The sequence below is a fragment of the Ammodytes marinus genome (genome assembly GCF_949987685.1).
Source record: "Ammodytes marinus genome assembly, chromosome: 20".
Lineage (NCBI taxonomy): Eukaryota > Metazoa > Chordata > Actinopteri > Uranoscopiformes > Ammodytidae > Ammodytes > Ammodytes marinus.
In genome coordinates, this window is record NC_137224.1 from 17,452,487 (window position 1) to 17,475,707 (window position 23,221).

The 23,221-nt window shown below is 41.3% G+C and overlaps 3 protein-coding genes across 5 annotated transcripts in view; 1 reads left to right on the forward strand and 2 right to left on the reverse strand.

Moving 5' to 3' along the window:
- The window catches only part of pkd1b (polycystic kidney disease 1b), a gene marked incomplete at both ends in the record, with an annotated part of 31,431 nt that extends 21,679 nt beyond the window's left edge, over positions 1–9,752 (reverse strand). Inside the window, 11 exons of the mRNA XM_080048588.1 lie at positions 34–3,701; positions 4,779–4,915; positions 5,080–5,255; positions 5,407–5,538; positions 5,923–6,687; positions 6,827–7,092; positions 7,187–7,334; positions 7,692–7,810; positions 8,308–8,504; positions 8,675–8,858; positions 9,677–9,752. Of these exons, the coding sequence (XP_079904714.1) occupies positions 34–3,701; positions 4,779–4,915; positions 5,080–5,255; positions 5,407–5,538; positions 5,923–6,687; positions 6,827–7,092; positions 7,187–7,334; positions 7,692–7,810; positions 8,308–8,504; positions 8,675–8,858; positions 9,677–9,752 (5,868 nt within the window). The remainder of the gene's footprint in view (positions 1–33; positions 3,702–4,778; positions 4,916–5,079; positions 5,256–5,406; positions 5,539–5,922; positions 6,688–6,826; positions 7,093–7,186; positions 7,335–7,691; positions 7,811–8,307; positions 8,505–8,674; positions 8,859–9,676) is intronic.
- A 2,104-nt stretch (positions 9,753–11,856) lies between these two features.
- On the forward strand, positions 11,857–16,579 carry LOC307267284 (ankyrin repeat and SOCS box protein 12-like). Its single transcript, XM_080049569.1, has 4 exons — positions 11,857–11,899; positions 13,088–13,503; positions 13,989–14,343; positions 15,832–16,579. The coding sequence occupies exons 1-4, from the start codon at positions 11,881–11,883 to the stop codon at positions 15,987–15,989; spliced, it is 948 nt and encodes a 315-aa protein (XP_079905695.1). The 5' UTR covers positions 11,857–11,880; the 3' UTR covers positions 15,990–16,579.
- A 2,332-nt stretch (positions 16,580–18,911) lies between these two features.
- slc39a11 (solute carrier family 39, member 11) overlaps positions 18,912–23,221 on the reverse strand; it is a 131,551-nt gene continuing 127,241 nt past the window's right edge. For all 3 annotated transcript variants that reach the window (XM_080048743.1, XM_080048741.1, XM_080048742.1), the window contains exons 7-10: positions 21,156–21,225; positions 20,386–20,484; positions 20,103–20,261; positions 18,912–19,678 (exon numbers count right to left, since the gene is read on the reverse strand). In XM_080048743.1, coding sequence (XP_079904869.1) covers positions 19,600–19,678; positions 20,103–20,261; positions 20,386–20,484; positions 21,156–21,225 — 407 coding nt within the window. In that variant the 3' untranslated portion in view covers positions 18,912–19,599. The remainder of the gene's footprint in view (positions 19,679–20,102; positions 20,262–20,385; positions 20,485–21,155; positions 21,226–23,221) is intronic.

Genomic DNA, 23,221 nt, shown 5'->3' on the forward strand with positions numbered 1-23,221 from the left:
AATGAAGTTGCTTTCCAATCAAGAGGCATTTACCAATGTCACAAAGCTCCAGTGATACTGCAGTGTATCCTCCATTCCTGGCTCTACATCGGGGTCTTGGGACTCGGCTCCATCCAGGACAAGGTCACTGAGGCTGGGCCACAGTCTGTGCGATCCTCCCTTGATGGCAGCGACCAGTGGCGAGTGCACCACTGTGATGGTGGTTTTTCGTTGTACAAATAGAGGGGTTCCCTGGAGTGAAACAGTCAATACCAGGCAATACTGTCCCATATCGAGAGTATGCTTTGGGAGTGAGAGAAAGGGTGAGGCTGCATCAACCCGAGTTTTAAGAATCACTTGGTTTCTGGAGAATTTTAAGTTGGCATTGGTACAATCTGACTCTTTGTGTATCTCCCATAGGTACTTGGTTTTGTAAGCAGAGCAGTTATTGTCCACGCTTGCTTCAAAGAGACTTGGTCTGGACCGGAAGATGGTAGAATTGCTCTGGACAAGAGAAGCTTGAGGGCTGGAACACTGCAGCTCCTTCACCTCTACGAGTAACTGTGTGTACACATGGCTGACACTGTTGAAAACTTTGACCATGACAGTATACATCCCAGGAATATGAAAAGTGTGACTGACTGTGCTTAAGTCCGTCACAGATTCTTCAGTGGAGTCTCCAAAGTTCCAGAGGTATCTCATGTCGCTCCCTCCATTCACTTTTGCAGAAAACCTGACAGCATGTCCTACAAATATTCTTTCTGAATGACTGACAAGTTTGACCTTATTAACAGACCACTGAATTGTCGCAGTAGCATTTAGCATCTTGGAGCAGACTCCATTGGTGGCTATCACGCTTACAGACATTAAACCACTGTCTGGTGGAGTTAAGGTCACTTGTTGTCCCAGGAGCAATGTGGGCTCAGACCCCACCATGTAAAAACTCCAGGTGTAGTTGACAGGCATTCCACTTTGAACTTCTGCCTTGAATTGAATTCCTCTGAGAGCCTCTAGAGCAGCAGAACAACAGTTAACAAGCCGTAAACCTTGAATACGCTCAGCGATCAGAATGCTGGAAGACACCTCTGCACTACTGACCTGATTGGAAGCTTTCACTGTGACTACATGTGTCCCTGTTGGAAGGCCTGATGTGGTGAACGGCTCATTGAGAATGCTTTGACTATGAATCCATTCGTTGTCTCTAAACGAAATAACAAAACTTACATTGCTTCCTTTGGATATTGTTGGGAAAAAGGTAACCCGTTCCTCTGTGCAATAAGACAACTTTGAAATGTTCACTATTAGACCTTTGATTGTGTCCTGAACTGTGACACTGTGTGAAATCATCTGCCAATTTATCCCATTGGAAACATTCAAGGACACATGATAAAGGCCGGCAACAGGAAAAGTGTAGATAAAAGTCTGATTAGTAGCATTAAAAAACATGGTTTCGACACCTCCGACTTTCCAGTTCCAATGCAGATCACTACCCTTCCGAACAAGTCCGTTGAATGAAACAGCATTAGTTGTGGTGATATAAAAGGGATGCGTCTTTTCTTTAATTTCAAAGTCTACCTCTTGGACCTCCTCTTGAACATTGAAATCTTTGGTGGCGTTGCTTTGGCTGAGGACATTCTGAACAGAAATGTTGAGAAGACAATGACCCAAATGCGTAAAAGTGTGAAGAAGAAAGGGCACCTGTGTCTGCACGGGTGGAAGATCCGATTTCACATACCAAAAGTACTGTAGGTCTGACCCGGTAGCCACAGATACGGAGATATTCACTAGTTTCCCCAATGGCACAATGTCTGCTTGTGTTCTAATGTGTGCACTTGTTACAGGCTGAACTGCAACTAAAGAAACAATGGTGGTGGCCTCACCCAACTTGTTTGAAGCTTTTAGCTGAACTGTCATCAGGCCAGAGGTTTCAGCTAACATATGAAAGAGCTCTCCATCACCAGTTATTTGTTTGCTTATTCCACTCTTTGTGGCAACCCAGTGGTAAGTGACATTGGAGCCCTTTGTGATTGAAGCAATAAACAGCAGTTCCTCTTGGGTTGGTATGTATTTCATGTTCGTCAGGCTCTGACATTCAATCTGAAGACCCTCTATTCTTTCAAAGACCTGAATCAAAATTGCGGCCTCCTTTCTGCTCACCAAGTTCTGTGCTATAACCCTCACTTGATACACTCCTGGTTTCGGAAAAGCAAATTTAAACTCATAAGACCCCTGTTTGGTTGACGTTTCACCATCCACAGTCCAGTAGTAGTTGGTGCTACTGATAGCACTGCTAATTGCTGAGATAAGGATTTCTTCTCCTACCACAGCATAAGGTTGGTTGGTGTGAAGTGAAAGGTCTGACACTGGAAGTAAAACATTCACTTTAAGGGTCACAGAATTACGGCTAACAGCATTAAATGCTGTGGCCGTGACTGTGAACTGACCTGTCACGATAAAGACATGGGACACGTTTTGATTCTGCTCCACCGCAGAGCCGTCTCCAAAGTCCCACAGCACTGACACATTGCTGCCATGGCAACTGAAAACAAATGACACTAATGTATTGATCATCAGTGTGTCACCTTGACAATCATGCCCCACAGACAGATCACGTACAGGGTTTTGAATGGTGATACTACTTTTGGCTGTTTTGTTGTCAACTTTGTTACTCGCCATAACCAATATTTCTTCAACACCTTCATCTTTAAAGATAAAACACTTTTGAGCATTGTCTGTCATTGCAGTGAGACTAGAGGGGCTACTGGACCACTTAAATTGATAACCTGTCAATGGTTCAGGGGAAACCATCACCTTGAAGCATACCTCACCTCCTACTGCCACTACTTCCTGTGATGATTGCACTTCAATGCTACTTATTGGGGCTTCAACACATATACTTGTATTTAATGATACAGATGTAACCACACTAAATACAGTCAGACTAACATGAAAAATCCTTTGGCTTTGATATTTGTGCATGACCATTGACTGTCCCTTCACTACAGTCAGGGGCGATCCATCTCCAAACAGCCAATGGAAAGTCAGCATGGGTATATTCCCATTCACCATAGTTGTAAGCTGTATGTCTCTTCCACTTATAACACATTCTGTAGGGAGAACTCCACTAACAGCCAACTCATATACCTCTACACTTATCGACTGATGAGCTTGGCTGACAGAATTTGAAACTGTTACATCTACTGTATAGTTCCCTGGCAACTTATAGATATGGGAAAAGGGACCATTTGTAAGATTCCCCAGTGGGGACCCATCACCAAAGTCAAAATTCCACATGAGACTCGTACCAGTGACCACTGTAGCTCTGAACACTGTTGGAGAGCTAAGTTCATTGGGTCCATTGTAGCTGACCGTTAATCCAGAGATTTTCTCGAAAACTTCCACAATGAGCCAGGTGGTCAGGACTGCGAGAGTGTTGTTGGCATGCACAGTGACGTTATAGGTCCCTGCAGATGCAAAGGTGTGGCTGACTTTATGGTGGATACCTTGAACGTCTTCAGAGCCATCGTCAAAGTCCCATGTGAAGACCACGGCGTAGGCGGAAGGCTCTGCAGAAGCTTCTAAGAAAAGAGTCTCTTTGACGAGTGGCACGAGAGGGGAAGAGGAAATGAGGAGGTGATTTAATTGAGGCCGGACGCTTATCTTTATGGATGCCTCAGTGTTGTCATATTGGTTGGAGACTTTGACATGGAGTGTGTAGTCATCTGCATAAAACATAAAAAAACACAGGGGAAAAGTATTTTACCTTTTATAGACTGAACAGTTAATACACAGCATTGCTTTCTATCAGCACCCAAAGAAGACTTCAATACGAAACCTTAAAAATTGACTAAATATTATAATATCGGTTGTTTTTACTAGTACTGCCAGTTTAATGCGTTATTAACGGCGTTAACGCAAACCCATTTTAACGGCGTTCATTTTTTTATCGCGCGATTAACGCTCTTTATGGTCTAGCAAACGTTGTGTTTTTTTCACATTCTGTTGCATCAACTAGTAATGTTAGAACAACTGAAACACCACAAACTATACATATGGCTCGCAGTTTAGTTACTGTTAATTCAAACAGAACATGTCCTACAGCGTAATTTCACATTAAAATCATTTTACTGGCAAAACGGCTAAACGTCAAGTCAATTCTGACATTTATTTTGAAGCAGAAACCGGAACCTAGCACTTCCTAGCTCAGCTGTCTACATTGTGGGCTATTTGCACTGAATTGCAAATTATGATATTTTAGAAGAAATACACTGAATTACAAGGGTGTAGAGAATGGGTGTGATAAGAGTATTAAAATGAGAAAAAATAATGGGACAAAAAGAAATCAAGGGACATTTAGGCTAGAATAGATAAAAATTTGATTAATCGCAAGTTAACTATGACATTAATGCGATTAATCGCGGTTAAATATTTTAATCGTTTGACAGCACTAGTTTTTACTAGTTAGATGCCAAGTGTTGTTGTTGTTTTTTGGTGCTTTGCAGGTAGCGTGCAGGGAGTTTATCAGGACTTTTTCACTAAAAATCCCCTGCTGTTGTTGACGGGGTAATACAAACAGCTAGAATGAGCCAAGACAGTTGAGTTGCAGGCAGTAAAACCAAAACAATGGGTTAAAAGACGCTAAAACACTTAGAACTGAAGGGAACTGCAGAGTCAAGCAATACTTATCTGTGTGTTCGTCACAACAAGAAATCATTCTCACGAAAAAGATAGTCATTTCATCAGTTGTAAATGTACATTTTTTAGATAAGTGTATCTTTAATATTTGTGTGTGTGTTTACCTGGGATATGATAAGTATAGTTCACAGAATCCTGGACATACACTTGCTTCTCTCCTCTCTCCATAAGGCCTTCCATGGCCTGACAGGGAGCAGATTGGGTGTGTATAACTTTGCTGCTGCCATCCCCAAAACCCCACCTAAATAACATTGCAGCACATCGAAATTTAAAATAACCACATAAACCACACGTAAATTGAATGTTGTAGTCCTTGTTGTTAAAGTCAATGGTATAAAGTATGCCATCTCAGTGGTTCTCTCTGTGGGGTACTGAAGGTTATTTATGAAAAATGCAATGCGTTACCTGAAGGTGACTGGCTGGGAGATGTCCACTTTGACCCTGAACGTGTAGAGGTGTATAGCATCCACAGCTACAACCTCGCTGATCAACAGGAACTCTGGATTAGACAGGGGGGTCATTTCATCAGCAGTCAGCCGGATTTGCTGGCTCTGGGAACTTACATGGTTGGATGCCAACACCTAAAAGAAAGATTGCAGGTTCCTTTTTTATTTAAAATGTGTACATAGATCTCTAAATGTAATTTAGCCATACATCATGATGTTCAAATGAAGATCAAAAAAGGTGACTAAGAAAATTTGACATCATATATAGATGAATAAAGTATCTTACCCTAAGCTCATAATCAGCAGGTTTCTTGAAAACTACACTATAAGATTCTCCTTCATGGGCAAACTTCTCCAGGTTGTCAATTACCCATGTGAATTGTACTGAGGAACCGCTCTCCACTTTGGCTATAAATGCCTATAATGTATAAAAACACAAAAAAAACATGAAAAAATATAGCAATATGAGAGAATATGCAATGAAACTAAGGATCAGGGAAGTGATAACAAATTATCGCGGGGATCATACATTTAGGATATTTTTCACTAAACCACAAATGTTTACATCTTGGTGCCATAACAAGAAAGTTCAGAGGATCACGAAAGTCATTAGGATATTGCTTCTAGACACCATTAATAAGGGAAACAAATTTTGGGCCAATCAATCCAATAGGCCTTTAAATATTATTCTGATTAGATTGCGTTGCTATCTCCAGAGCCATGCTGCTATCATGGTCAGAAAAAACTTTTGGTCAAAAAGGCAGAACTTGTGTGTTGTAAATGTATCTTACTGTATCCTTACTTGTGGAGTGTTTAGGAGCATCCTTAGGCATCCATGTGGCTCAACACTAAGCCCTGTCACTGCCTCGTAGCCACACACCCTCACACTTATACTCTGGGAGCTTGCTGCATCCATCACGCTGATGTTTAGCGTTCGAACTCCCACTGAGGGCAACAGCAGAGTGGCAGAGGAGAACCAAGCATCATTGGACTGTCTCTTACATCCAGGCCAAGCCTGAGCCAGCTCACCAGGGCAATATGGTAGGAAGGGGACCCCAGTCTGGAGAACTGGGGCTGACCACGAGCTCCTGGCCTGCTCGCCAGACAGGACTTTGACAACAATGAGTGTTGCAACACCGATTTGGACGTGAATCTCATTATTTTCATCCGGCGCAGGGTGGATAATATTAAGCTCAAATTTAGATGTCAGACTTGCAGTTGGACCAGTCGTCAGGGCCCAAATATCTTGAGCTGCGGTTGTCTCTCTGTGGGTGAAGCCAAGGTTTTCGTCGTGCTCTGTCCCTCTGTGTAGATTGTCCAGGTACAGCATCCTCAGATCGCACACCACCCCGTCCACCCACTGGCCTTCTGGTGGCAGAGAAGTGAGGCCTCCTTCCCACCAGCCTCCCCACTCTGTCCCCCTGAGGGACATGTAACTCTGGCGCCACGGGGAGTTTAGAGAGCCTTCGCTGTTCAAGCAATGCAGAAATGTTCCAGAGTTGCGAGTGTGTTGTAAAGCCACAATGTCATCAGGGTACACCATGATCCCTCTATCGGTAAGAAGCAACTGTTTCAGAAAAAAAGGAAAACATTTTCATGTCTTTAAGGGGTTAGTTTCAAAGTATATTCGTTATTAAGGCATTATTTACATCAAGTCCACAATGGACGCAGGAATAGTCAATAACAAGCAACATAGGTGGACTCACGTTTATAGTGTTTGGTTCAGAGCTATGGTTAATTCTCAGAGGCAGGTCTGCCACGAGGTGGTAGAATGGTGGTATTGCAGTGTATCTGGGAGGTAAAGTAAATCGGCGGCCGCCTGTGGCAGAGTCGTAGGGGCTGCAGGGACTGGCGGTGCGCACACACGCCTCCTGCAGGTGACACCAGTACTGACCGATGCTGCAGCCCCCTGTGGTGTTACACAGTGGTACCGCCGAGCAGCAGCTGAAAGGGTTAAGGAGAGAGCTGCAACCTGACAAAGCAAAGGAGAGATTATTACCACCTGACCACAGTATAGAACAAATAGGGGCTTTCAATCCAAATCAATATAAATCTGCATACTGCACCTGGAGGTACCAGGTGATGGTTGGGGTTACAGTAGGGTCTGAGGATCTGGACTCGGGCCAGAGAGGACACTGGGCTGGGCTGGACCACCAGCTCCACTGAGACCAAGTGACCAGCATGACTGAACCACAAGCCAGGGAACAGCTGCATCTGATGGGGGTCAGAGGAGCACCAGCATATCAACCAACAACCCACATTCTGAAATTCAAGTATTCACCGAGTACTCAATTACAGGCGATTACATTGCTATATAAAAATAAAAAAAGGCTGTATCCAAAAACCTGTTCTTTAAAAACTTATGTTGTAAGATTAAAATGAAGATTTGAATTCTGGCAACATTTTAGTTTTTTTTACAGAGACGAATAGCTAATAATAATTAGTTAGATATTGCCAAAATTGCATGTTTATTCAAAGATTTCTGACAGCTTTTTATCAGAAAAAATCATTATCATAATTCTGCGACCCGTTATGTTGGGATCCAAAGTTTTAGACCGGCACATTACTGACCTCCACTGTGAGTTGTCCAATGTCTGGAACATTAGATAATGGGTGTATCTGGGTCTGAGCATACATGCCGGTCATGAAAACCAATCCAGTCAGGTAAATGTCCACAGAGGGTAAAGTCTCTGCATGAAGAGAAATGAACCAAAATCACGCCATGGTACTTTAAAGACACATAATAAACATTACTAGTATTATAGCTATTCATAAGATGTATCAACTTTTGTCAACACATAAAGAGTGTGACAAATTAAAGGTAGTGTCAGCGATTCTAAATGAATATCTCTCCTCGTGATCCGCTACCTATCCATACTGTGTGTGTGCTCAAACAAAATCTGGCGTTAATACACCTAGGGCCTAGGCTCTGTAAACTAGTATGTAAACAAAGGGGGCCCACCGTAGCTAGCAAAATTGTTTCTGTTTACAGAGCCTGGCCTGTGTATTAACACTGGATTTTTGTCAGCACACACACACAGTACAGACAGGTAACGGATAGTGAGCGGATACTGACAGATTTTGATAACATTTTATTTGACAAGAAGCCTTTTCCAGAATAGCTGACTCCACCACCGCTGACTCCATGTGTACCTTTAGGTGTTCTCCAGTTAAATTAAAGTCTTACCGGTTACTTCTTTTTCACAGAGAAAGAGGTATTGTCCAGCACACTGCGCATCCCTCCACTGTCCCTGTGTCCCTAAGGCCATCTGAGTACACACCCTTTGACTCTCACTGTCTCCGGCCAACCATGCAGGACTTACTGGCTCCTGGTCGGGCCTTTCTTCCCCTGATCCCTTCAGCCAAACCCACACAGTGGTTTTTCTAAACCAATATGAAAACAAATGAGATACATTTTTATTTATATATATATATATATATATATATATATATATATATATATATATATATATATATATATATATATATACAGTGTATAAGCTTATAAAACTTCAAATGAATTTGTTTTAAACATTATTGTTTGATGCACTCACAATGAAAAGGAGTAGTGGATGAAGTTTTGCAGCTCTAGGCTGTCAGCGGATGCCAGATCTCCACCCTGAGTCTCTCTGCATGAACGCTGTGCCTCAGGCCATGATGATGTCATCTCAGAGAGCCAATAGCAGCGCCGGCTGGACAGGTGGATCCGAGCACCTATTGGACAGGGACTGTTGGACCCTGGAACCAACAGCATGCAAAGGAGTCAAATAATCATATCAACTTAAAATATGAGATTATAAAATGAGCTGTTTGGTGGTTAATTCAATTGAAGGTATCTACCTTTTAAAGCTATAGTGCGTAACATGTGTTGCCCCTACGAGGAATTTCTAAGTAATTACAAAAACAACACAGAGCACAGAGATAGTTTTGTGGAGCTGATAGGCTTGATTTAAAATTGTTTTGTCAATGGCTTGAACGTAACTGACATTTACACCATGAAAAAGTAACATATTTTATTCAGGGTGTCAATTTGTACCATTAATTAAACAGGTGAGTTTTTTTACACACACACTTTCAAATTTCACTCAATTTAGGCAGTGTACCATTCTGTAACAATGTAAATGTTAAATTCATATTATGTTGAACTTTGATTGTAAAATTATTCTTCTGAAACTTAAATAGGAATTACAGTTGTATATATAACAAAGTAGTGATTCAAATATAAAGTATTTGCCTCTGAATTGTATCTAAGAAGAACATTAAAGTATGATTCAATTTAAATACTCAAGTAAAGTACTTCAAATGATATTCTAATAAACGCAATGAACAGAGAAAATAACCAACAGCAAAAAAAACAACACAACCTCTAGCACAACTGGCAACTACCTCAACAACTCATCACATTCCCTGACAGAGCTATGGCTGATAGGCACTGATTCAGGCAAATGCATCTAGGCCAAGCTAAAAGCCTTAATGCACCTTCTTTACTGAAGTTGCTGTGCCCACACTCACATTTTTTGTTTTAACTCTCACTTCAATTAAATGAACCGGCTCACCTCCTGCTGCAGTGATCAAAAGCACACACAGAATCCACAGTGCATCCTGCTTTGGCGACACCGGTGTTCCCGTCATCTTGAAGAACACTTTATAATATCCTCCTCAGGAAAAAAAATCAAACAAACTCTCTGCTGCATATTCACCTCGGGGGCATCGCTGAGATCAATGCATGACATTTATTTTCATCATTGCTGCCACACAACTCTCCCCCTCATCTCTCCGGAGGCTGTCGTACAAGTTGAACAATGCTGTCTTCCTTCCAAAGCCTCCTCTTCCCTATCTTTAAACCAAGTCTTGTGTCTTCTACACACCCGCACGCACACACACACACACACACACACACACACACACACACACACACACACACACACACACACACACACACACACACACACACACACACACACACACACACACACACACACACACACAGTCTTTTTTTCATCCACTACACCACCCCATAGTCTTGCACACTGCACACAATGAGTTATGGTGTTGGTCGTTGTTTTAAAGGCCCCCTTTTCTGTGAGCTCCCGGGTGACTTCTACTTTGTCTCTCAGCAACAGCTTTACAGTCAGAGTGGACAGAAGAGGCCAGCACCGCTCATTACCATGTTGTAAAAGCCCACTGCCATTCAAAAGTAGCAGTCACACTCCCTCCAAGGAGTCCCGACAGAAACAACAGTCCCACAGACCTGAGATCAGAACAAATGTCAAATAAAGATGTGTTTCAGTATATGGGGGGGGGGGGGGGGGGGGGGGGGGGACATTTGTGGAATGGTTTTGAAATAATAGTAATAAGCCAAGGATTTCAACCTCTTTCAGTCCTGTTTTGTTTCTTGTTTATCTGTTGTTTTCAATGCTAGAAGCATTCATCTGATGTTTATTTATGTTTATCTAAGTCTTGAGTCAGTGCATTGTCTATAAGTTAGAAAGTGATCGAAAAAATAAAAGAGTGTGTGCACTGTCAGTGTCCTTTGGGTACACATTACTTTTTTTATATGTTGTAGGAATTCAGAGGGATCAGTTGTTCTTTTGCTGGTCCGCCAACCCTTTATTTATTTATTTTTACATTTGGTCAAGTGGGATGGTGTTTAAGATATTTAAAACAAATTTGTGCTGCATTTTGCCCGCAGCCCCATTGTCCGAGGCACAAACACCCCAGACCTCATCCCATACCAAACAAAAGGCTCTGTGACGCACACGCAAAGAGAAATGGGCCTAGTTTGGTTAAAAGAAAGGATGCCATCTTGGTTGCCTGGAGAGGGAACAGATAAAGCCTAAAGGCAACGATAAGGCAACCATAGCTGGGAATTGTCAGTCCATCGCTATGGATACGGTTGTATTTGTCTTTGGGAGACATAGGCCTACCTTTAGACCTTCAGATTCAAGAGGGGAAGCTGTGAATGAACAGAGTTCAAGTCTGTGTGTCCACAGTCACTTTATTTTATTTTTTAAAACATATTGTGTCTAAAGTTTTTACAGAACATATTTTGGATACGGAATTTTTGCATTTCATAAATCTAACAATTTTTACGTACAGGTCTTAAAATGGCATTTTCTGCATGTTTTTTAGAACAAAATGTATCATAAATCAGACAAATGGTAACATATGAACCATCCTTATGTAATAACCTTCAGAACGGTGTTAATGATAACGGAACGTATAACTAAATACAGATTTACTCCAATTACACATGAGAATATTAAAAGGGATTCAATAATTTAACTTAAATGTGATCAGGTTGCATTATGATGTTTTTTTTGTTTTGTTTATTATTTCAAGGTTTAATTGTTCATTTGTGTATTTAACAGAATGTATGTGAGAATTCATTTCATAATGTGTTTTAGTTACTTATGCCTACACTTATTTTATTTATTTGACATTTTGACAACACTTTATCCACTTTATTTGGTTTATTAATTTGATTAATCTTTTGTTATTTTATTCATTTTGAGTTATATTTTTCAAATAGGCAATTCATTAGGCCTATACATTTTTAAATATATCGCAATCTGTTAATTTTAATTAAACACTTTAAAAACACATTTATGATTCAGTGGAAGACTGCAGCATCCTTTCAATGTATTTAATGCTGTTAGAAAACACTAGGGGGCAGCAGTACCACATTCATCCGAAAGTGTACCACGCACGAGGAAGAAGGAAGAAGAAGAAAGAAGGAAGATGAAGGCAGCAGCAGCTGATGGTGACATCTCTTAGAGGTAAGCAACAACAAAGCCGAAAAAACACAACACAGCCCGCATTCTATGTATCACCAGAAGTCATTTAAAAGCGAGGAGATTTGCAGGTTAGTGAATAACTTGAAACAACGCAGTTTGTACAATAGGGACAGTAGAAATATCCTGCTGTAGTAACGCGTATTAGCACCGTACGTGACGTTAACGTAGGCTAATTGTGGAGTGAGCGTCAGCGTCTGTAAATATCTGCTGCTGTTTATGGCTACAGAACATATTCATGTGTTCACTAACTTCACAACAAGTCGCAGTTAAATTCGTTGTTTAGCCCTCATTTTTTCTTCTCGCAGAACACCACAGACATGCATTTTAGAAATGCTATTACACTTAATTATGTAGGCTAATAGTGTAGGCCTATAGATGATTTGTATGCCGAATTGTCAAAACGACCTCACTTACTCAGTACCATTACATTTACAACGTTTTTAGAAGGAGTTTGATGTGGGCTTAATACAAAGGTGAGTGTGTTCTTACGCTCACTCTTTTGTCTGTGCTTTTGGAGAGCATTATTAACTACAGTTAATGACTACACGTTGTTAGACGACAGTTCCACAGATGGATGTGATTTAATCATTGTTAAGATGACATGGAATTATCTCACAGAAAGCCTCATTTAAAGGTGGAATCAGCAATTCTGGAGAATGCTTGTTGTCAAAATACCCTTTTGACAAAATCAGCACTCACTTTCTGTCCATGCTGTGTGTCCGTTGAAAGAAAAACCCAGTGTTAATACACAATACAGCCTAGACTCATTAAACGGGCATGTTGCTAGCTATGGGGAAGCCCTGTGTTTACATAGCCTGCCCTCTGTTTACATGTGATTTTGACAAAAATAATTCTCCAAAATCGCTCAACCCCACCTTTTAAAAGCTGCATTTTTTTTTCCTGTGCCTTACAAAACAACTCTTCTGTGGCTTAGACAATCAGATTGTAGCTTCAAGATGTTCGTGCACACACACACACACACACACACACACACACACACACACACACACACACACACACACACACACACACACACACACACACACACACACACACACACACACACACACACACACACACACACACACACACACACACACACACACACACACACACACACACACACACCTATACATCAACCAACTTTCCCCTCTGACTCATTCCCTGCAGCAGATTCTATGCTCCGCCTGAGGACGTCTGCCGAAGAAGAAAGCAGCTGTGAGATCTCCCAGCTCCGACAGTGCGTGTTACAAGACAATGCCCGGCTCCTCCATGAGATGCTCTGCCAAGAAATCTACAGGAAGGTCATCAACTGCCGGGGGGGATGGGGGGTGGCCGGCACGCCCCTCCACGCCGCGGTGTCCAAGGGTCACCTGGGCTGTCTGCAGGTGCTGCTAGCCCACGGAGCCCTGGTGGACTGTGTGGATGTCAAGGCCCAGACCCCGCTGTTTGCGGCCGTGCGCGGCAAATACCTTGACTGTGTCTTAGCGCTGCTAGGAGCCGGCGCCGACCCCAACGGGAACTCCGCCAACAACTGCTCCCCGGTGCTGACGGCGGCCAGGGAAGGCAACGCCAAGATCTTAAAGGTGCAGTGTGTAGAATTTAGTTTGGGCGTTTTAATTATTTGTTTTCAGGCGTTTTAATTATTTGTTTTCATAAATGGAATTTGATATAGCCTCTTCATAAGTTTGTTTTAATTAGGTGTTTAATCGCTTGAAAATAAAAGTTGTTCTTTTCTCCTACGCGGAGGCTGCCATGTTTTTCTACAGCAGCACAGAATGGACAAACTTAACGTCTGCATGCATTTTTTTATATACAGTATACAGCGGACGGAAACTTGAAGAAGTAGTACTATAGAACAAATAAATCCATTTTCTCATCACTTGATATTATTGAATGACTTTAAGGAAGTGGTGGATGTCACCATCTTCAGTTAATAGCTTTATGTCCTTGAAGGCCACCCGTAGCTTCTGTAACAATTAGAAAGTGAGGGGTTGGCATTGCTAATCTAGAACTTTTCACCTGCTTGATGCCACTAAATATTCCACATTGCCCCCCCCTCTATTAAAAGGAGCTGCTGGAGCACGGCGCAGAGGTCAACTCCCGCTCCAAAGTCTTGCTGTGGACGTCTAGTGCGCGGGTGTCCAGCGGGCCCCTGTACCTGGCCGCAGTGTACGGACACATGGAGTGTTTCAAACTGCTGCTGCTGTACGGGGCCGACCCAGACTACAACTGCACCGACGGCCGGCTGCTGTCGTCCATCAAGCAGCCCAAGACGGTGCTGGAGATGTGCCTGAGACATGGCTGCGGCGTGGAGTACATCCAGCTGTTGATCGACTTCGGGGCCAACGTCTACCTGCCCACGCTCATCATAGAGAAGTCCACCAAGCAGAACGAGGCCGTGGAGCTACTGCTGCACGAGAGAGGTACGGAGGGTGTGACTGCAGATATAGTGTCATCATGCTCCTTTTTAAAAGCTCACCTATTGTGCAAAATAGAAAATACACTTTTTATATGGTTTTTCAACATTAATATGGGTGTAACGCAGTGGTGGGAATGGCGTGGGAACGAAGACGGGAGAGGAACAACATTTCCGCTCAGACTTTCAACATCTATGCAATGTTTTTTTTTATGTAGTCAAGGGAAAGCTCACAGATTGCTCTGTTGCACTGTTTTGTTTGTGAGTGCGGGAAATAGAAATATTTGCAGTATAATCCGGTTGAAATTCATAGCCTACGGTTTTGAGCGCTTCAAGGTCCAGGTGTAGCCTATATACCATACAAGAGAGACGTTAAAAAACAAACACTATGGTCAGTTATCATGCTGAGATTTTTAAGGTGACTTGCAGACGGATGTTAGGGAGCAGCTGGTCAGTTTGTACAGGTTGAATCACTGCAAAGTAAGTCTCAGGCTGCTGCATATTTGCTGAAGTTGAACTGTAGCACATCTTAAATTTAGAAGATGTTAATTACATTTTGGTACCGCTATTTTTATGACTGTTATATGATACCGCTATTTGTATTAGTCTGCAATATAATATATATCTCATACGGTTCCTCGTTGGTAGACGTCTGGTAAAATAAATTGCTTGTGTGACCAAGATAGTGCAGATAGCATGGCATGAAATATTTGTTAAAGTTGTCTACCATCTTGATACAATTCTACATGTACAGATAATTAAGTTTCCAATAATAAATCAATACTGTTGAATACCTACCTGGGTTTCACTTAAGTTTTCACTGTAATTAGTTTCTCTGAAACTTTCTACCAGATCATTAGGAAATAGTAAGGATATGTGGCTATGCAGGTAGGAGCGGTCGTCCACTGGATTGCAGGGTTAGTGGTTGGATCCCCCACCTATTGCCACATTTGTAAGTGTTCCTTACAGTGGGCAAAGAGACACTGAACCCCAAATTGCTCCATGACGGTTAGTTTACACCCTGTGTGGTAACTGCTGCCCTCGGTGTGTGTGAGTGTGAATGGGTGAAAGAGGCAAAACAATGTGAAGTGCTTTGAGTCTGAGAAAATCAGTGAAAAGTGCTATATAAGTGTGGTCCATTTGCCATTTAACATGACTACTGATCTATTAAATGAAGTGATTGAGAAATAATGGACTGGCAGGGGGGAAAAAAACAGTAAAGTAGTAATTGTGGATAAGTGGTGTGTACTTCTATTAGGAGTGTTGAACCTGCAGCTATTGGAACTGTAAAAGGAAGCTGTAAGACACAAAAAAACTGTAAAGTAGTAATTTTCCCTCAAGCACGGACAGGTTGTTTCTGCAGTACTGAAATTGTAGTCACTTAAAGCATTTTTTTTTTCAAGGAGTGCACTAAAATACATTTATAATAAATAAATAATACAATATTTAGTGTTACAGAAATGTTAACTTTCTGCTTTTTTTTCACCCTCTCCAGGGAATCCAAAGGCCTTGACTTCACAGTGCCGACTCGCCGTCAGACGTTACCTCAAAGAGATCGACCGGATCCACTGCATCGACCAGCTGGAAATGCCAACACGTCTCGTCAAGTTCCTGCAACACACGCCAGTCCCAGCCACTGTTCTGTATAGCTGAGTGAGGCTCCATATGTGAATGCGTTTTTTGTTTTGTTTTAATTGTAGGCTATGGACCGTCATTATTGTTTTTTTTTTAAATAATTATTACTTCTGTCCATTCATGTGCTGTTCTGTCAATACTGTGTCCAACCATTAAATGTGTGGATAAGTGGTGTGTACTTCTATTAGGAGTGTTGAACCTGCAGCTATTGGAACTGTAAAAGGAAGCTGTGTCTTGGTGTCACATGTTTTATCATAATAATAATAATAATGGATAGGATTTATATAGCGCTTTATTCCCTAAGGACTCAAAGCACTTACAGGGTTCCAGGTTCCATTCATTCACACACAGTCATACTGGTCATGGGTTATTTACTCTTAGAGAGGGGGCTCTTTGATCATGTGAAAACCAAGAAGCTTAAGTTGGCCCCGTTAAAAATGCATGCACAAGTTCTTCAAATGAATCTGGGTCAACACGTGTAAAACTGCTCATAAGAGTCAAACTATGGTCTTGAGAATGTGATTTGCATAGGCCACGCATAACCTGATCTGTTTTGTAATAATATAATCATATTATTGTGAAAATCAAAGAACACAGGGGAGTTTGAAAGACAGTGAATAAAATATGAAAAAAATTAATATTCAACATATAATTTTTTTTTTAAGATTCTTGTTTTTTCTGCTTATTTTGGCTATGCTTGCCACTCTGCGAGGCTGTAACAGTAGCGCTCTGAGCTAAATACCGGTATTTGCAAACTAACATGCTAACCAGGGCAATGCTAACAATGTTGGGAAGGCACAGTTTGTTTACCAGGTTCACCTCAGGGGAAGCCAGGGGGATCACCAAAGTCATGTGGATGCTTCCTCTGCGGGCCACAAAACATATTTACAAAGTCTCATAGCAATTGGTCAAACACATAGGCGTAGATTCAAACAGTTGTTGAAATATTTCAGTCTTGACCAAAGTGATGGACTGACTGACAGAGAGACAGACATACCCATCATAATAGCTACTATGCCAACAGGACTAAGGCTATAACAACTCAAACAACCAAACATGTGATTACATTGCCTAACATACACACCCTTTAAAGGACATCTTAGTATATCTATCTTTTAACCCTCCTATTGTACTGGGGTCAATTTGACCCCACAAGACATTTCTTTTTGCGTGAAAATATGTTTTTCATTCACCAAATGGTCTGAAAATGATAGGGGTTGTTCAATACTATGCTGTGTTTTGATCAAATTATGGGTGTTTTATTTAATTTTATAACACCTGTTGTCCTCTGGGGTCAATATGACCCCGCAGCACACAATGGTGCAATGGGGCAAAATGTCACACTATACTGCTTCTAACAGATGAAATACCCGCCCCCCCTTCTTCTAACGACATCCACACACACACTCACACACACACACACACACACACTTCACCAGCACACACACACACACACGCACGCACGCACATATACACACACACCCACACACAGCAACACACACACACATACCTGTACATGAGCACACACCCACGAGCGCACACACACACACAGACAGACCCAACACCTGTGCCTTTGATGTGTGGGGTCAAGCAATGGTTTAGAAAACAAAACACATAAACAGATCGTTTCTGGCAGACTCTGCACCATTTCAAACCTTCTGAGACAGTCTGAGACAGTCTGACAGTCTGAGACAGGCAGCATGATCAGTAGGCTGCAGGCTTTACCTTAGAGGCTTGTGAGCTCATTTTGAACCAAGTTCAACAAAATGCAATGAAGTGAATCAGCAAAGATCACTCAATAACTACCTGCCTCGCATGCAACTGAGGGACAAATCGAGGGTTCTCACTCACTTCTAAAAAGTAAATTTTTGAAAAGTTTTACATGTTGTAATGTTGTGTTGTGATGTTTATTATGTCAGGTAAAGAGTGAGGATAAAGTTGAGTAAAAATCAGAAAAACTGAGGTTAGTGATTATTTATGCTTTTTGCCTTAGAAACAGTCAAACCAGGCGAGAACTGACCCTGCCTGGTTTGACTGTCTAAATCCAAAAATGCATACTTTTATATAAACAAGGTATGTTGGCCCTAAATTAAAAAACTAAGGGAAATATTTGTGGTTATGGGTTGGACTCAAGTCAGACTAAAGGTGTAACACAAAATTAATTGATAATTTATACCTTATAGGCTTTAAAAAACAGCCGAACCGGGCGGGGTCATTTTGACCCCAGAGGACCATGGGTGTTTGTATTTGCTCCTATTCAAAAAATCTAAGTGATTCAAAAACAGTTTTTTCACTAACCTTTGACATAAGCCACTCTCTAATGAGTCATATAGTCAAAATCATGTTAAGGAATTTTTAAAAATGTTTTTATTTAATTTTAAATCGAAAACATTGTATATTTTTATGTAAACAAGGTCCGTTGGCCTAAAATTCCAAAACTAAGGCAAATATTTGTGGTAATGGGTTGGACTCAAGTCAGAGTAAAGGTGTAACACAAAATGTATTGACAATTTATACTTTAGGCTTTAAAAAAACACCAAACCGTTTGGGGTCAATATGACCCCAGAGGACCATGGGTGTAAGTCAGTCGGGAGTACATTACGAGGGTTAACTCATTTAAGATTGCTATGATGAATAACCACTATACTTAGTTTTACTCAAGCTATGTGTACACAAGCTCAACGTTTGAGCTTGTTCACACAAAACATTACTACACTCTTATCTAGAATTATTTGACTCATAAGTCAATGTTGGAAACCCTTCCTTACAATGCATCAATACATTGTTTAACACTGACATCTGGAAGTCAATCTATTTAAAAATGAAATATATAGCATTGTGTCTTTATGCATCAAACAAACTGGCTTAAAAAACACAAGTTGAGAACAATTTAGAATCACTTGGTTGTTTAATTACATAAATACTTCACTTTATGCATCCTTAACTTCAGCATTTGAAATAATTAGATATGGGCCACAGCATGCGATTCTCCAGAATGACCCGTAGAGGGCAGGAGACTGCCCCACAAACGAGAAGGCACTGTGATAGGTTGAAGCAACCGTTTTGACTTTGATATACAATAGGATGTGTAAATGATTCAGAGTGTGTAAGAATTCACACCTGGACTCCCATGTTTCAGTACTTTGACAGTACTTTGCCGACAGTGACACAGCAGGGATCAGAATGGAGTGAGCTGAATCCATTCATTCATTGGTGGTCCACAAAAATGACCAAAACCAATGGACTTCAAGTATTGGCATCATGAGGAAATACAAAAAAAAACTCCAGGAAGAACTCAAAAAGCCGTACCAACCTTATTTATAGTTCTAGGTACCAACTCAACCAAACATTCCAATAGAAAACATATTCATTAAATGATTAGATATTCATGAAGACATTCCAAAATTGAGAAATTTGCCATTTGAAATGACGACAATTAATTACAAAAGTTATTTTTTTTTCCTGTTACCAATGCTAACCTTCAAGTAGCAAACCATTCAAAGAAAAAAGATGAAGCGGTGTTCGAGAATAAAACACTTCCATTTGGTCCCCTTTTTCAATAAAAACTGAGGTCAGCTGCGTTGTGGTGACACCATGGCGACTGAGGCTTCTGTTGCCGTGGATATGGTTAGCCCAGACCCACGTCTAGTGACATCATCACTACGAAGCCCAAGATGGAGGTCCAGGACGCCAGCTTCCCGTTCCCACTGTCCACACCAAGAAAATAGGGATTAGTTAGAGACGGACTGTTAAGAAAGGCGCCATTCGTATGAATACATGTAAATGTTATCCACTTTCATCCCTACCTTTCTTTTTTTAAATATCCTGCACACATAATCAGTCGTAACAGCTAAACAAAATAAACATACAAATACATGACTGAAAAATAAATAAATAGGTGAACGACCGCTTTCAATACTCGTGACGGATGACATACACAGTAAATATTGGTTACCGGAATGCATCTCTTATACTTTACACATTTTTGAGACAAAAAAAAAAAAATCTATTTTAATGAAGAATAATCAAAGAAAGAAAATGGGGTTGAGTTGAAGAATTTAGCTGTATGAATATATATATATATATTACATTTACCCAATAAAATGAAGAGGTTAACAGTGTTTTCCTTACCTGACTTGAGCCTCAGGTATGATGTCATCCACCACCACGTAAACCATGGCTCCAGCAGCAAAGGCCAGCGCGTACGGCAGCAGGGGCTCTGCAAAGACCACAGCGGCAGCACCTAGCACCCCTGCTATGGGCTCCACCATGCCGCTTAGCTGGCCATACCTATAGACAGTGACAGTCAAGTTACAGTGTCCACATTTTAAATTAAACAAATAGTACTCAGTCCAAGCTCTGGCAAAGTGTTGTTAAATTATTGTACTCTTTTTGACACCATGATTTTCCTTACCAGAAGGCGGACCACGTTGAGAGCCCTGCACCTCGGAGAGGCAGGCTAACCGCCAAGCCTTCTGGGAAGTTCTGGATGCCAATACCGATGGCCAAATTTCTAAAGTGGACAAGGCAAGGCAACTTTATGTGTATAGCACATTTAGTACACAAAGGCAACTCAAAGTGATTCACAATACTACCTCATTTAAACAAGAAAGAATAAAGTTGAATAAAGAACTATTTAAAATGATAAATTACAGAGACAAAACAAAGAAACAACATAAAATAGTCAGACTGTATCTCTTTATGAGAGATATTAACAACAACCTACCTAAAGGGCCTTTACAGTGAAATAGACTTGATATTGTGATGACAAGTTTCTCTTGTGTCAAGGGATAGTTATGTCCTCTTTTCTTAAATTTCAGTTTTTTCTTGAACAGGCCCATAGAGAGAATGTCCTTTTACCGACCAGATAATCCTGCCTAAGGACTGCCACAGCTCTATACAGTACTACAACCCAACCACTAGATGTCAGCAGCACACCACAACAGCACAGCCAGGGGCACAAGGTATACACCCTGACCATGTTCTTACTGTGACTTGAAGTGGTTTGAGGCTTACACACACAAGATACAATGACAGCACGTTCTAAACACATCCTGCAGGTGGGATCCAGAAATGTGTCTCCGGTTAAAATAGTCCACTTTGTTTTTTCTGGTGAAGACAGGTGACATTTTGAAAAAAAGGCCTGCTGCGAGTATGTTCCGTTGCCTTGGCACCCAATCTTACCTGGCACTTTCAAAAGTAGCGGACGGAGTCTTTCCAATGGCACCGAATCCAACGCCCACAGCCAAACCCTCTGCAGATAGAACAACAAAAAAAAACACACAGGCAATTGAGGTACTTGTTAGTGTATGATTTATCTTGTACGTTTTTGTGACAGGGGAGGGATGAGAAAAATCCATTTGACTGGAAAGGTTGTTTTCTTTCAGACGGAACACTGTGACCCGGAGTGCAGCTGTGTTCCTTTATTGGGTCGTGCCTTCTAAAGTCAGGTTTCGTCCTCCATATCTGCAGAGACTGGGCCATGATGGAACATAGACTGTGTGGAATGAAATCTTTCGATATTTGCCGAACTACTGATCCATAATGGGGGGGAAATATAAGACATTAAAAGGTGCTGTAAGCGGAATGGTTCTTTTAGCTAACTTCCTGTCAGTTACTGCAGTTAGCAGTCCCCTCGCTCGTCCCTACGTCACCACATTAATGCACTGCGGTCTTCAAGCAGCAAGTTATCTAGCATCATCTCAGATCCAGAAGTGTGATAAAACATGATGAACAACCATCAAAACAGACATTGGGAAGACACTGCTCCGCCATTGTAGGCGCATACACATTCACCCATCTGTTGCTCTGGCGTGCACCGGCAGTGAGACCATGGAGTGTATATATTATGTATGAGTGAGACGGGGGTCGGTTTGTAGCGTTCTCTCTTCTGATTGGATAAGAATTTCGGAATCCTACAATAAGATTATTTGCCGATTACATGCAAAGCAGCTGACTGAGAGATCGGCTTTATGAAACGCGCACATTACGTAAGTGATCACTGTATGAATAAAGAGCAATTTTACACTTATATTAACATAAATAAACCACTTACTTCACCTTTAAGTCTAACATTTTTACTGTGTGTTTCTACTTCTATAGAAGGGAAACAACAAACAACAGGAGAGCAGCACTATAAGATATATTTCAAGAGTTGACCTCAGTATGGAGCCATGGCCAATGTCTGTCCCCTTTTATCCATCCACTCTATACACACTTAGCTCTCCTATGATGGCCCATTTGTCTCATTCGAAACGCCTGTCATGCATACTTATAGCACCCACCGTCCTAATTGAAAGTGAAAAGGTTATACTGTAGTGCGTGTGCTTGTGTGTGTGATGGGTCTCTATATGTACTCCTGTGTTTGAGAGGTGTGTGTGTGTGTGTGTCCTGGTGTGTTTTTCTTTGTGTATGTGTAGTCAGGTCAACAGGCTATGTTGCACACTGAAATAGTTTGTAACGGTGTGGAGCAACTCTGCCATAGCAGTTGATGGACCTACTGAATGGAACCCAACCTTTTCAATACACTTCATATCCTTCAATCTGCCTACTCATGCCATCACATAGAAAGGGTAGGATTCAGAGACACTGCTATTGTAAACATGCATTGTACAGCTGGAAAATCTAACCTCGAAGGAGATGTTGTTCCGAACAGACTGCCTTTAAATTGCTGTCTTTTAATTAGCAATACATAAAAAGTGGGGCTTTCCTGGCTTGCTGGTATTTCTTAGTATGTACTATGCTCTCATATAGTAGTGAATAGCCATCTGTTCTCTTGTTTGCCAGAATGAAACGTTCCTCTTAATTTTTGTGCACTTTAATGTGTATCTGTCCTCATAACATTAAGGGCGAGACAAGGCAGGATAACAAACATGGGTTTTTCAAGCACTGGTCAATTGTGAGATTTGTGTCTATTAATCTTCCATAACATGTCTTCTGTCATACTAAAAGGTCCTGTTTACGTCGGTATATTTCTCCTATACAACCATCTTTAAACAGCCGTTATCTCAACATTAGTCTTTTTCAATACTCTGAACCAAAAATCTCAACTTCTACAGCATTAAAAGGTGTGTTCACACCAAAAGCGATGCTCGCGATAGAGGCGTAGAAAATCAGTGTTTAGAAGTTATGAGGGGATACAGGGGATAGAGCGGCTTAGGGGTTTCAGGTGATTTTACACTCCATCGTGTGTAACGCCTCATCGCTTGAAGATGATAATATTGAACTTGACGCTTAGCTGCAATAGCCAA